The following is a 16,080-nucleotide window of genomic DNA, read 5'->3' as shown; positions in this document are numbered from 1 at the left end:
AACATTTCGTATTTGAAACTATTAAATGGCAAAATAACTATATAACACTATAATGCACATTTGTTTCAAATGAAATGAAAAGCAAGCCATCAAATAGAGTTCGCAGAACTATAAATCTACCTAAATGATGGGACAAATCTCACAAACTTAGACACTGCAAATATTATAATTACTTGCTGCTAGGATTATATATAATGCAATATACATATAATAGTTATAAACACATGGATAATAAAGAGTTTCTGAAGGATTTCCATTGGAACAGCTGTGACCCGGCACACCTGAGGCTTTGTCAGTATATTAGTGCTAAAAGAGTGACAGCATCAGAGTGACTGCTATCCTTATAAGAAAAATCTGTCATTACCATGAGCTTATGTATCAGGGATGGGGGAATGTGCAGAAACCAGTTTAAACACAGTGTTAAAAATCATCTCTAAGGCTAGTGTAGGGTTGGGAGATACGACTATGAGATAACATCATGATGCACTTGTCTGAGTATTGCATGTGCATATCATCAGTATTGTCAATGTTTTTGTTACTTGATTGTTACTCATTGTTACAAGTACCTGATTGGACATTAAACATGTGACTGAGTGTGTTGTTTTCCCTAGCTAATAACTTACATTTTTCTGTAAATCTTCAAAGAAAAAACATCTCTAAACTTACAGCTTTTATAATATGGCTTCACTACTGTTGATGGTGCTTTAACAAAACTAAATGCTGTGATACAAATTGTGTATCACAAAGATGTCTAAGTATTGAGGTAATGATATTTTTGACATATTACCAAGTCCTAGGCTTGTAAAATCTTTAGGTCTTTAAAAATGCCAGAATTGATCATACTTAATGACCATTTCAGTAGTACGATCTGAAAAATCAAAGATGCTAGAAAGGTTCTTTGCTGTAAAAGGACCACATTTTTGGTTCTTCAAAAAAAAAAAAAAAAAAAAGCATTTAACTGATCATTCTTTGACCATTTTTTTTTGTTGGTTTCACAATATCATAAAAGCATACATCATATAGAAGGTTTTTATAGTTGGAAATTATTTGTCAGACCCCTACAGTGAAATGTTCATTTTCAAATCTAAAAATGGAATTGCACCTTTAGTTTTGAGAGTATAATGAATTTTTTGTATTAAAATGTGGATATAAATGTAATACATTTTCTATATGTACATTTTCAGAAAGGCTGCAAAATATAGTCTGCTGGTGAAAAAAAACACCAGCAAATCTGTAAACTTTCAGCGGGGAGCAAATGGATTCGTATGAACGGCTGTAATTCTAATGAACCACATTTTGTGAAAACAATGCAAAATGTGGTTTAGTTGGACAGTATAATAGTGTCTCTGAGATCTGCAGCCTTTTCTTTCTAATGCTGTGAAAACATAAATTAATAGATCAGTTACACTAGAAAAAGCTAATTAAATATATGGGGCACTCTTGTTGCTGCCATTTGGTATTATGTGCTTACAGTGCATGATGTATCTTCTACATTTGTAGATAATGATAGTTTTCTTTTTGTCAATGTGTGTGTGTGTGTATATATGTATGTGTGTGTGTGTGTGTGTGTGGGTGGGTGATTAATCTGTCTCTTCACTGCTGAGAGACATGCAGTTCTCCTCCAGTGGGCTCACAGCTGCATCCTCAAACACTGTTCTGGAGCAGGACTCTGCCAGTCTGATTCTAACAGAGAAGAGAAAAGCAACAACAATAACAACAACAACAACAACAACAACAACAACAGATTAACATATACAAATGAATAAATACTGGATTCAAATTGAGTGACAACTGATCAAATCAATTCAACTGATATCAAATCAATTCAACTGATATCAAATCAATTGACATGAATATTGTCCATTTAGAGTGCTAATGAAGCTCCCAGAAATCAAAAGCAGTTTAGACATAACACAATCATTACTAATAGCACTCTACAGGGAAAGATGAAAGATGATTATAATTATTACAAAATTCTATTCCTCAATTCCTATGGTGTCCCACAAAAGAGCCATATTGCTAGTAAGAATAACATATGAGGAGTGAGAACAACAATCTATTAGAAAATCAATGTGCTAAAATGAATTGAGATTTGTTAAGTTCACGATGAACTTGTTAGCTTTAGCTTTTAGTTGTTTGTTTTTTTAAATAAACATTTGTTTAGGATTTCTAACATTAATGGCAAAATCACTGCATGGAACAATACGTAGAGGAAATAGAGGAAGAGCCCTGACCTGACCCGGCTGTTGCCAAAAACATAGAACTCAGTTTCATCTTATCGCCTCAATGCTGGAATTTCCCCAGTGTTACTAATCGGTCCACTCTTGTTTTCCCATATATTCTAAATCGCTAGGTAACTGATTAGATCACAGGGCTTCTCGTACAAGTGCTACACTGATGACATACTACATCTTTTTTCCATCCAATGCCCTTTCCAGGGTTAAATCCACCAATCACATCACATCAACCAACAGATCCTGTGGATTTCTTCTTCACAGCATCAAAATACAATCTTTCCTGATTACAGACACACTCAATTGCTCTTACAAGCATTAGTTATTTCCAGGTTTCACTACTGTAACTCTCTGCTTGCTGGTCTTCCTTTATATGCGATATCTCTTTTGCAGATAATTCAGAATGCTGCTGTGTACATGGTTGCAATCTTCGCAGAGTTCTCTCATGCAGCTCCCCTACTCAGGTGAATCCACTGGTTTTCCATTCCAGCAAGAATCAAATAAAACTGTTGTCCTTGTATTCCACGTATCTCTTGTATGCTCTGCACCACATTATCTATGTTTCCTGGTTCAGAACTACACCTGCCTGCCAACACTTTAACCTAAGGGTGTCTGGCATGTCCTTTTCTTGGATGTAAGCATGATCCATGAGCTCTTAATGCATGATCTCATTCCTTCTGTGTCTAATAGCGGAATGGAGGAAAGAGCTTCTCCCTTCAATCTAGATACCATCACATCTCCATGATAGTGCGTTGTAATTTGCATCTACTTGCAACTTCTGGATAGCTACTCATACTTTTATGTTGTTTCTTGGTTTTCTAAATGTACTTATATTATTACTTATGAATTTATTATTGGTTGTTTTCTTACTTATTTCTTCCTGCCATTTCTATCATGTCTTGGCTTTCTGAACTTATTTGTATCATTTATGGAATAGATTTGATCATACTTTGATGTTAATAGCTAATAGGGGTTGCACGGTTACTAATTTTTACTAGTCAAGCAGTAACATTACATTTAACTCATATTATACTTAAGGATATAATAGCAATTGTTAAAATGCACTTGTGTGGATGAGCTGGTCATCGATACTGAAACTGAGAGTGCGCCACACAGTGCAGAAGCTCTTTACAGCTTAATGCTGGGTGGAGGATGCAATATCTACAGTGTCATCTAGGTGGTTTTTCCACCAACTCAGGCATCAGTAGCATCAGAAAACAAATCTGGATCACCCTCTTTGAGCAGGCATGCACGATTGAGCTGACTTTAGCTGAGTAGGATTGATTAATGATCTGCAACCCTTGGCTTTGAAACTGCTCTTTCACACAGTGCTGGTCACAACAGAATGATCTAACTATGGGAGGAATTCTTCAGAAGTGGGATTAAAAAACAAGCACTCCTCACCACTTCATGCATAGTCTTGTGGAGCTGACTGTAGAATTAGCTTCATCCTGTCCGAAATAGGTTTATAGGAACAAATTAGCCCACATTTAGCCTAGTTTTTTCACCATCTGCCTCAGTTAATTTTTCCACAGACCCTACTAGTCAACAGTTCTCCACTTAGCTATGCAACCTCTACCACCTACACCATTCTCACTCTTACACAAACCAGCACTGATCTCTACATTTTCTCCCAGTACAAAATTTGTTTATTCACAATATACAACCCCCCATTACCTCACTTACCTGTGTCCATCTCCTCCAGCCCCATACTGCTGCCTGACAAGTGACAAAGACTGTGTAAATCCATGCAAAATTAGGCAGTAATTCCATCACATAATGTCTTAGCTCCAAAATGTCTTAGCCGTTGTGGTATAAGCAGTATAAGTATATAAAAAACACTGAAATGATGCTTTGATTGCTGCTTTACTGAGAGCATCACTACGTGCATTTTCTCTATATTTACGATAGCTGTCTATATACTGCTTGATGACAAAATTAATGAGAGAGATAACGATTTGGGCTGATCTCATTTGAAGAGATTTATGCCAGCAAGCTTTTTTACATCAGTGATCCTGGCCATGTTCCTCATTACATTACAGTAATGACAGTGGGCTCTTGTTGCCAGGGTGAGTGAGATGATTTATACCTGCTGGATGACCAAGCATATTAATGCACTGGCATGACACCAGTGTTGACTGCCACCATTGGCAGCAGTGAACAATATTAATCACTCTGATCAATTACACAAACAGAGTTTCTGTTTGCTCAAGAGGATCCTAGCTTAGTGTGCTCAGCCTCTCGGTCTCTCTGTGCATCATCAGCTAGGATTAAATATCTAATATCTAATTAGACTGTGTTCACTCTCCAGGTCCATAAGCTGAGCTGCCTGTGGTGTTGTGCCTACATCTGTGTTAAGGCATGCTAGAACCTAATCATTATATTATGGCAAAGGAACCGTATATGAATATCTGGAAATTTAATTGTTTTTATACCACAGCATTATACCACAGAATTCTCAAATCTGATTAGTCAGAAGATTTTGACCAATCGGCTTGGCTTCAGGTCCTATCACACCACCTCGTGTTTCCCCATCAAAGCCCATCATATTTTATTCCTCCTTTATAAACCCATCCAGCTGTTAAAATACATGGAAAACTATTTTAAAAATAAAATCCCCATAGCCACTCTCCAAAATCTAGTGGAAAGCCTTCCCAGAAGAGTGGAAATTATTATAACAACAAAGGGGGACTAAATCTGGGATGGGTTGTTCAATAAGAACATATGGGTGTAATTGTCTGGTGTCCACATACATTTGGCCATATAGTGTATATTATTTAATAAAATACTGTGACTTATTCAGTAACTACAGTGAAACTAATAAGAATGGTATGTAGTTCTGAGAGTGAGGATTGAAAGTCTGGATATGCTGATGGGCCCTGCAACTTTAAGTAGTTAACAGAGAGAATTTCTGAACCATTTCTAATAAAGCAGTGAGAACGGCTCATCTAAATGACTTCTCCAATAATTTTTTCTGCAGAAGAATGTCATTTTCATTATTAAAAAAAAATTGAAAAGAACATACTTTGGTAGAACATAGACTTTATGTATTTCTTCACAATCAGTAGTTATACATATATAATAAGTAAATTGAAATTAGTATTGAACGCATCAAAATTTCTTTTCAGTAAATATATTCGCAGTGAGTCTATTCACATGAAATTTTCACCAGAGATCAGTATTAACTCAAGAAATCCAGAAATATAAAGAATTCACAACATTAAAGTCCATAAATAAAGTTATGTGCAATAAAGTGGAATGATACGGGGAAAAAAGTATTGAACACACTAAGAAAAAGCAGTTCTCCAAGGCAAGGTGAGGCAAGGAACCAGCTGAAATCCATAAGTAATTATACCCCCTATCTGTGCAAATTAATATCAGCTGGCTTAGTAAATTGATGGTCTGTAAAAAGGCTTTTCGTTACCAATGTGTCACACAAGAAACATCTAATGATGGGTAAAAGCAAAGAGCTCTCCCAAGACCTTCACAACCTTATTGTTGCAAAACATATTGATGGAATCAGATACAGACGTATTTCAAAACTTCTGAATCCTCCAGTAAGCGCCATTGGGGCCATTATCCACAAGTGGAAGCAACATCACTCCATCACCAACCAGCCATGCACAGGAGCTCCTCGGAAGATTTCTGACCAGGGAGTCAGAAGAAGAGCCCAAGAGCCAAGGACCACTCGGAAAGAGCTCCAGAAACACTTGGAGGCATCACGTGCCATCGTCACAGAGAAAACAACAGGCAATGCACTCCACTGCTCACGCTCACCCCGCAAGACTCCATTACTAAAGAAAAGGCATGTCGAAGCTTGTTTAAAGTTTGCTACAACTCATTTGGACAAGCCTATGAAATACTGGGAGAATGCAGTCTGGTCAGATGCGAGTAAAAATGAACTTTTTGGATGTCATACTATACACCATGTTTGGAGAAGAAATGACACTGCACATGGCCCTAAAAACACTATACCTACAGTGAAGTTTGGAGGTGGAAGCATCATGATGTGGGGCTGTTTTTCATCACATAGTACTGGCAGACTTCATTTAACTGAATTCAGCCCTTTACCGGGAGATTATTGAGAAGAATCTGCTGCCATCCACCAGGAAGATGAAGATGACACGTGGGTGGACCTTCCAGCAGGACAACGATCCAAAGCATGCAGCAAAGGAAACTCTCAATTGGGTTCAGAGAAAAAAAATCAAGGTGTTAGAATGGCCCAGTCAATCACCTGATTTGAATTCAATTAAACAAGATTTAAAGACAATATGTTTAGAAGAACGGGCCAAAATCACACCTGTAAATCAGACTTGCGGCCAATTAATTTCTTCATACAGGAAGCATCTTGGAGCTGTCATTACAAAGACTTCTCCACTAAGTATTAAATAAAATTTCACTTAGTGTGTTCAATACTTTTTTCCTGTGTCATTCCGCTTTATTACACATAACTTAATTTATCGACTCTAATGTTTGGATTTCTTTATGTGTGTGGATTTATACAATTAATACTGATGTCTGGAGAAAATTTCATGTGAATAGCCTCATTGGAAATATATTTACTGAAAAAAAGCTGATGCTATCATACTCATACTTATTTCCCCCACTTGTGCCCGAGGCACAAGGTTATGCAAACTGTTAAAACACACTGTAGCCCAATTTTAGCAGAACCACTTTGCTCTTATTGTGTTCGTAGGATTTATGCTTTTTGCCCTATAGGCTTTCTCAAACTCTAACTCAAACTCTACGATTAGCATCTTATTCACCACTGCAATGGGGAAAAGTTACAATTAGGTAAGTATATTAGAGCTGGCAGGTGCAGTATGTAAGGATATGAGTCCTGACATGAAGCACTTCACTAAAACTGCTCTATGAAGAAACCTCTGAAAACCATTTAGGAGATGCAAAGATTTCTCATGTTTAAATGACTGCATACAGGAGCTGTTTTTAAGGAGTCATGAAAAGACATCTGTTATATTATCATGGTAATGTAGCAGCTTCATAACTGAAAGGGCATAAATTAAAGTGGCATCATCAGTCTATCAGGTTATTGACATCATGCGCCTGCTTCATATCATACAGTGTTGTTAAAAAACAAAGAATACAATACAGCACTTTACAAAATGTCTGACTCCAAGAGTTTGGAAAGTGCTATTAAAGAATGTGTGCTGTTTAAGTTATCCTAAAAGTATTGATTTTTCCAGATGGGGGAATTACTATGTTGCCTGTTGGGTGTGCACAATGGTAATAGCAACCATCAGAAAAGGAAATGGGCTTTTGCTATTTTGCTTACACTCACATTCACGGACGAACTGCAAAAAGGTTCATCGAATTGTAGAGCCTTCACGCTCCTTCTACATACTACACTTGCAACAAGAAATTATTGAGAGAATCTGAAATACTGTAAAACCCACCCCATATATTTTTTCATTCAAAGCTACTGATGATTTGCATTGGTATGCTCAAATAAACTGAGACATTCTTCATGTCTGATGCTTTAAATCTCTTGCTCTCTCTCGCTCGCTCTCTCTCTCTCTCTCTCTCTCACCAGTTAAGGGAGAAAATAAGACAATATGGCCCATCATTCCTTGATACTAAACAAGAAAATAACTGCACATGACCCAGGTAAGCTGTAAGCCTGTTTATGCGGCATATTATTAAAAAAAAGTGTTTAGAGTGACATATCACTTTCCCTGGGGAGAAAAAAAAGACACCGCTCATATATGGCGCATTAAACATTCTGAATATCACAGTTGTACAGTGTGAATTTGTGAACTGTGTTGCACTTGGAATGCTCTCAAGCTTAAACGTGTGGTCGATAATAATAAGCTTTGGGATTAGCCTTTGCAGTCGTACGCAAAATTCTTTCAAGCCTTACAGCACTGGACGTGATCAAGAGAACTAATCAGTGCATGCACTCTTTCATATTATGTTATTCTTCTAAAGAAAATGTACATCAATTGCATTAATATTTCAAACCAATGAATATATTCCTACCATTCATATATGGATAACCATTAAAGTTTGTACTGCAGTCCTTGTATAGACAACTCTTCCTAATACTGGGAAGAAGACTTAATGGACGTACCTTGAGAATGTGTTGAGGCCTTCTTCTTCCATATCCTAAAAAAAGAAATGATATTCTGAGAATTGCTATCATTGACATATCTAGGCTCTGATGGCAATGCAAATGTCTATCATATGTTCTACCTACAGCACAATACTCAATAAAGAATGGCCTGATCTCGCTGTGATTTAACTGTTACATGCACATCATGCTGTGTTTTACAGACTGAGGTTGTATTGTAAACAAGTTCCTGTCCTTTCCATAAAGGGAATTCAATCACCATAAAAAGATTCAATTAACAAGAGGAGAGTCTATCGGGGAGTACAGCTGAAGTAGCTGATCAATGTAATCTTGTATAAGGACTCCGTGGTGAGTGATTATATTGCAGCTTGAGTCTAAAGCCAGTCTGCCCTTCATTTATTTATGAGCGGGTCGGACCCTCAATAGTAAAACCTTTCGATTCATCGTTTCATAATGCACTGTTGTATCAAAAGTGACAGAATGGCCAGGCATCACTCTGGTCTCTATAGGGAAGAGGGTTTTTCCTCTCTAAACATCCAGAGGCAAATGCACTCTCTCTTTTTTGTGAGCAAGGTTATGCTAGTGAAAATGAAAACATACAGAACCTTCTTCATATAGAAATCACTAAGATGGTACCTGCACATAGGATTGGATAACCCCGCAGATTCCCGCATGAGGAACTTGATTTTTGTATAAAATGGAAGATAATTAATAGAATTAACCGAAACATCACAGTATCATTTATTTAACAGGTTACAGTTAACAGGTCTGTTAAGCATGAGTATCCATGTTTTAATTATTTTGGGGTTTGATTTTTAATTTTAAATTACATGATTTTGGACCAATCCTATTCTATTATATCTATGGTCTATTTTGTTCGTTTTACAAGGTCATTTTTTTCATCGTTAAAAGGGAAAACATGAAATGGCATTATGCATTAGGGATGCTGTGCTAGTGCATTAGGGAGGCTGTGGTAGTGCATTAGGGAGGCTGTGTTGGTTTTTAGACAATGAATTTTAAAGCTTATGATTTAGAGGACTTGCAATACAATCACATCACAATAACATATCCATACTTTTTCAAAGACAATTTATGAATTTTCACATTTCTCCAAGTCGGGAAATTGGAGTTCCTTTAAACCGCATACCTTTAAAACTGCCAAGACCTGTGCAAAAAATTATTTAATGTTTTTCTTTTAATGATAGGCAGTATATTAATAAAATTACTAATAGCCTCAAAGATACTAATAATATTACTTTTTTTATTGATTATTTTTTTAAATAATGCTGAATTATTAATCATCACCTCCAGGTCCAATAATATGCTGTAGGTTTTAAATCCCTAATAGTATTTCAATATGTAGGGCACCTCTGAAAATGAGTCTCAGTATGAATAAATGAATGAATGTATAATCTGAGAACGGAGTAGTTCAGGTCTCCACCTAGTGGTTTAAATGCATACTCCAGAAAAACCTTAACTATAACATGCAGAGAGTCACCACCACCTGGTGGAACCAACCTGCAAAAACGCATCCATTGTTTTCAGCAAGAATTTGAGTATGGGAAAGAACAAAGTACAATTTGTACAGATGTACATCTGTATGTCATGGCAAATATATATTAATAAGAAACTGTTCACAATGTTAATTATAGCAGCAGCATTATATGTTTGATCCCATATGTGTAATATATATATATATATATATATATATATATATATATATATATATATATATATATATATACACACACACACACACAGTCGTGTGAAAAAATAAGTACAACCCATGGAAATTGTTGGCTTTTTTGACATATTTGCACACGCAAACGTTTGATCCTCATTGAAACAGTGCCTATTAATAAAGGTGATACACTCTATCAAAATTGACATTTTGTAGTAATTTTCACAATTTAAATGAACAAAAAACAGATCATTCACATGGAAAAAATAAGTACACCCCTACATTTATCACACCTTCAAATCCATAAAATTAGAAACAACAGGTGTTGAAGATTGGGTGCCAGTGATTAGAACCTGCTTAGGGAGTGCAGGTGGAACCTGTCTTATTTATTCCTCTCACATATCTAGTGTCTGTTGTTTCCTTTGCTATTGAGGTGTGTGGTGTCATCATGCCAAGATCTAAAGAGTTCTGTAAGGCATTCAGAAAAAATGTTGTGGATGCCTATGAGTCTGGCAAGGGATTTAAAAAGATCTCCAAATGATTTGAAATACATCATTCCACTGTAAGGAAAATAATCTACAAATGGTGCAGCTTTCAAATGACTGCCAATTTGTCCAGGACTGGCCGTCCCAACAAATTCAGCCCAAGAGCAGACCGTCTGATGCAAAAAGAAGTTCAAAGAACCCCAACATTTCATCACAGGATCTGCTAGTAAGTCTTGCAACTGTTGGTGTCAAAGTGCGTGCTTCTACAATCAGAAAGAGATTGCACAAATTTGACCTGCATGGGAGGCATGTCAGGAAAAAGCCTTTGCAAGACTACAGTTTCCCAATGAGCATATAGGCAAAGACCAGGCCTTTTGGAATAATTTGCTCTGGACAGACGAATCAAAGTTGTTTGGCCACAGTAACAGCAGACATGTTTGTCGCAGACCAAAAACAGCTTTTCAGGAGAAGCACCTCATACTAACTGTGAAGCACGGTGGTGGAAATGTTATGGTTTGGGGTTGCTTCACTGCTTCAGGGACTGGACAGATTGCATTCATTGATTCAACTATGAATTCTGCATCATATCAAAGAGTGCTTGAAGGTAATGTGAGGTAAGTTGAAGTTTAATCAAAAGTGTACCTTTCAACAGGATAATGATCCTAAGCACACTAGCAAATCCACCAAGGAATGGCTCAAAAAGAAGAAATGTTATACCCCATTCAGGTGGTATTCCATTGGATTCAAATCTACGAGTGGAGAGATCAGTGAAGTACATTGAACTCATTGTTATGTTCATGGAACCTGGCTGTGGCATTCACATTTGAAGGTTATTAAGGGGCCCAATGTGTGGCAAGAAAACATTCCCCACACCATTATACCACCAGCACACATGGCAGGTTGGGTCTATAGATTCATGCTGTTGATGTCAAATTCTAACCATACCATCTGCATGTCACAGCAGAAATCAAGATTCATGTAGCATCAGATTCTGCCTCAAGGTTCGATGTGTTTTGTATTCTGAGATGCTTTTCTGCTCACCATGGTTGTAAAAAGCGCTTATGTGAGATACCATAGCCTTCCATTTGGACCATTGCATGAATGAGCGGGGGTACAGGTGTTCCTTATAAAGTGTCATACCCAGGAATCCTGTTTAACTGGCCGTCTCCTGGCAAGCTTGCTGCATGGAGATGGTGAATAGATGGAAGAGGAGTGGAAGGGCTTCTGTAGTTTGTGCTCCATCAGAGCCTGGGTTTTTTCAGCCTCTGTCCCACACACACACACACACACACACACACACACACACATAAATATATACACAGACACCATTAAAATAAGACTGCTCTTTCTAACCAATCCTCCACCAAGGCTCATATTATACATAAGTTACTGATTACATTTCATAGACCATTTCACAACTGAAACATGAATAGGATAATGAACAGGAGATTTATAGTACCTGAAGCAGAGTGAGGTTGTGTTTCCACATGAAGATCACTGCCTGAACAGGAACAGCATGTGCGAGCCTTCTTACTTTTGTCTGAACAGATTTTCAAAACATTAGGCGTAAAGTCACTACTGTTCAGAATTCATAAGCATCACAGACCATGTTACATACGTCATAGAACTTAATTAAAAAGATGTTTACTTTTATTCCCAAAACTCTACATGCTTTGTATCTCAGTGTGCTAACAGAGACCATGATGTCAAAAAGGTTCAAATATTTAAAAAAATAAAATAAAATAATAATAATAATCATTTCAAGTCCTTACCTTCTTGGGCAATTTCCCAGAAGTCCAAGGCAACTTTAAAAGCCTGCGCTACTGTAAGTGTGACTGCCTGGGCCTGCAGGAGACACAACATGGTGAAGTATTAGCCTCGTCGCATGAGAATGTATGAGAAAATAAGCACATGAGGACAGCACAAGGAAAAGCACACTACACTGTGTTGCATCAGCGGTCCACCTGATAATAAATACTCAGTACTGACTCCTGTATACTGCCTCTGTAGCTCTAGTAGTAGTGTTGGCAGGGGAAAAGAAACAGCAGTAAATATAAAATGTGATTCTTTTTATGTTCATTTACATAACTTAGTAACAAAATCCATCCATCCATCTTCTATACCGCTTATCCTTTCTTCAGGGTCACGGGGAAACCTGGAGCCAATCCCAGGGGTACACCCTGGACAGGGTGCCAATCCATCGCAGGGCACAATCACATACACATTCACAAACCCATTCATACACTACGGACACTTTAGACATGCCAATCAACCTACCATGGATGTCTTTGGACTGGGGGAGGAAACCGGAGTACCCGGAGGAAACCCCCACAGCATGGGGAGAACATGCAAACTCTGCACACATAGGGCCACGGTGGGAATCGAACCCCCGATGAAATATTTTAATAAAATGGAATAGACGAGTTTTCTGTTGTTTTTTTTTTTTAAAAAAAAAGAGGAAAATTTGACAATTCATCTACAAGACATCTAGTGCAACAAGAAGTTCAAATAAAATTAAATAACTAACTTTGGTAATATTTTGTTTCCTTTTACTTTTGATATATCTTAACATAGGATATCTTTGGCAATTTTATACTAATATTGTTGTACAGTTTCTTATATAAACACAGTAATTTGCCAATATCCCAATTAAAGAGAAGTAATTTGCATGTACATGTGGGTGTGTTTACACATAATGATACATTATCTGGTAATTTACAAATAATAATTGGGGCAATAAATTATAATAAGGTGTAATTAACTTTTGCACTCAAATTGTAGTCACATTCATCTGAGACACAGACTCACAATTTTTTTCTTTTGGCAGAGGAAGGCATGGCACTCCAGAGTTTCACTGAACTCACTCTGTGAGACGTAGGCAAAGACTTTATCCTGAGTTTTATCAGCCGTGCAGTAGGAGATTCTACAAAGAAAAGCAATAACATTTATTAATTAGTAATTAATTAGTACATAAGAAGAAAATTAATAACAGGAGTAAAGAAAATCCTTCTGAAAGAGACAGTGATGTTTATGTGTACATGTGAGGCTTATCTGAAGGTCTGTCTTTATTCCAGAAGATCAAGTAATAATACAGAATTGAGGATTTCTTCATTATGAGGATTACCAATCATGATGGGTGTCACTGACACTGTATGTGTCCCATACATATCTGTATACGCAGATTTGATTGATTTGCAAACATAAAAAGATTGTCATCTGCAATCTGCCTTTGACAAACTGTCCTTCATCACTACTGTTAAAAAACTGTTACTTTTAAATAAATGCTGAAATAATGTGTAAGGTCAAGATCCTTGGTGAAAAATCATACATATCCAATTCACGTCCTCAGTATAAAGTCACATTAAATCCTGTTGTACTCATCATGTAAGATATATAATATAAGAATGTAAATTATATTGAAGCATGTACATACAAAGTCCACTTGTCCATTGTTTCTGCAATGTGATGAATGCAATATCAACAACAAACCTTGTGTTTGGGAGTAGCTCTAATCCATAGAATATAATCCACAGAAGATATTCTTTCAGATTGCTCACTAGACATACCAGTTATACACTATATGGCCAAAAGTTTGTGGACACCTGATTGTCACACCCATAAGTGGGCCTTCCATAGACTGTTGCCACAAAGTTGGACGCACACAATTAGTCATGGGACAGCTGGTTCGCAGTTGTGCCAACAATAGAGGGATGCAGAGAGTAACCAAAGATATTGGGTGACAGGTTCCTGTTACCAGAGGGAGCCAGAGAGCAAGGTCTTAATTATAATCAGTGGGAATCATCACCACCTGTGCTGAGTCTATTTAAAAACAGCTTTCCACTCACTCAATGCTCAGTCTTGAGTCAAACTTGCTGTGTGCTGGTGTGCAATTCTTTGCTGGTAATCTTCTTGGGAACATTTCCTCTGGCTCCTCTAGCCACCTCCTTAGTGTTCCAAGCTCTCATTGTAAAAACTAAATAATTAATTAAAATGTAAATATGATTTACCTTAGTGATGGAAAATTTGGATCATTTTACTGACTCGGATCTTTGAATCTTGTGCAGCAAAATGAACGAAAATTTTTTCGAGTCATTTTCATTCATTTCAGAGACTATAATTAAAATCTCTTTCTCTCTGTCTGTCTGTCTGTCCGTCCGGAAATGAATCACTCTCTGACAACTCGTTGTTCTTGAGTCATAATAAAGATTCATTCAAAATGAATGAATCATTCATGAACATCATATCACTAATTTCCCTGTTACACAACTGTATTAGATGTACTTGCATGTTGTAGCATTACAATTTCCCTTCAGTGGAACTAAAAGGCCTAAACCTGTTCCAGCATCACAGTGCAAAATAAACTCTATGAAGACATGATTTGACAAGATTAGAGTGAAAGAACTCGAGTGTCCTGAACAGAGCCCTGAACTCAACCCCAATGAATGCTGACTGCACCCCAGGACTCCTCGCCTGACATCAGTGCCTGAACTCACTAATGTTTTTGTGGTTGAATGAACACGTCCCCACAACCACACTCCAGAATTTAGTGGAAAGCCTTCCCTGAAGTGTGGAGGCTATTATAACAGTAAAGGAGGACCGAATCTTTAATGGGATGTTCAACAAGCACATGTGGGTGTGAGTGGTCAGGTGTCCACATACTTTTGACCTACCTTCCTGTCTTTTAAATCCAACTATAGTGCAATTAAAATATAAAGTAGGATTATGTCTTTGAGATGCTGGGATGATCAGCAGAGAAAACTCTGGTCAACATTCAGTCAACTCCAACATTATTGTCAGACTTGGCTGAAGGAAATGGCTATGAAAAAATACCTTGTGGGTACTTAAATGCGAGAAAATGAGAGAATCTAACCTATAATTAATGTATATTTATTAAAAATGTATCTTAAAATTTTATTTTTAAATCTCATTGAAAATATATTTTTAAACCACATGTATCAATTATGATGCTTCCTGCATCACTGGAGTATAAATATGAGGTGACACATATGACACATATAGATATGACTGAAAATGATAATCATTCTTAGAGAAAAAAAAATTGTAATGATGTGGTTGTCTGGAAGAGGATGTAAGTATAAATTGCCCATACACACAGTGAAGAGGGTGGTTGGAGCTTCTCCAAGGAGCATGGTTGTGGAAAACTGTAGCATTCGGGGGTCACCCAGTCTCAAAATCTGGGATTGGATGCCACCTCCATGCCAACAAAATATTTGGAATTGATGCAAGAAGAAAGCCTTTTCTTTCATCTAACCACAAATGTAAGAATCTGGAGTTCTTGCTGGACATAGGCATCTGACTTAAATTGAGTTCTATGGTCAGATGATACAACAAAAAACAAGATGCCATAAAAGCAAGGGTGGTTATTCATAAAAGAACTCCTCTATTAATTATTGTGGAGGAACTGTGGTGATGTGGGGCGTTTTCCCTCCAAGGCCTCTGGAACACTTGATAGGATACACAAACTATTTTCTATAAAATAGGGGTGAAAAACTGATGCACCACTAAAGGCAAGAGTCAACTATTTGGTGTATCAATCCAGGGCTTAGCTCTCCCGGTCACAATATATAACCG

General features: G+C 37.2%; 1 protein-coding gene across 1 annotated transcript in view; it reads right to left on the bottom strand.

The window, feature by feature from the left end:
• Positions 1-1,062: 1,062 nt before the first annotated feature.
• The window catches only part of si:dkey-71h2.2 (low density lipoprotein receptor adapter protein 1-B), a 33,448-nt gene continuing 18,430 nt past the window's right edge, over positions 1,063-16,080 (bottom strand). Inside the window, exons 4-10 of the mRNA XM_053614389.1 lie at positions 13,297-13,411; positions 12,261-12,333; positions 11,948-12,028; positions 11,629-11,753; positions 8,323-8,357; positions 3,921-3,953; positions 1,063-1,683 (exon numbers count right to left, since the gene is read on the bottom strand). Of these exons, the coding sequence (XP_053470364.1) occupies positions 1,581-1,683; positions 3,921-3,953; positions 8,323-8,357; positions 11,629-11,753; positions 11,948-12,028; positions 12,261-12,333; positions 13,297-13,411 (565 nt within the window). The 3' untranslated portion in view covers positions 1,063-1,580. The remainder of the gene's footprint in view (positions 1,684-3,920; positions 3,954-8,322; positions 8,358-11,628; positions 11,754-11,947; positions 12,029-12,260; positions 12,334-13,296; positions 13,412-16,080) is intronic.

Source organism: Ictalurus furcatus, chromosome 25, assembly GCF_023375685.1.
Source record: "Ictalurus furcatus strain D&B chromosome 25, Billie_1.0, whole genome shotgun sequence".
NCBI lineage: Eukaryota > Metazoa > Chordata > Actinopteri > Siluriformes > Ictaluridae > Ictalurus > Ictalurus furcatus.
Note: the sequence above shows the minus strand (reverse complement) of the source record. Positions and strands in the feature narration are given on the sequence as shown.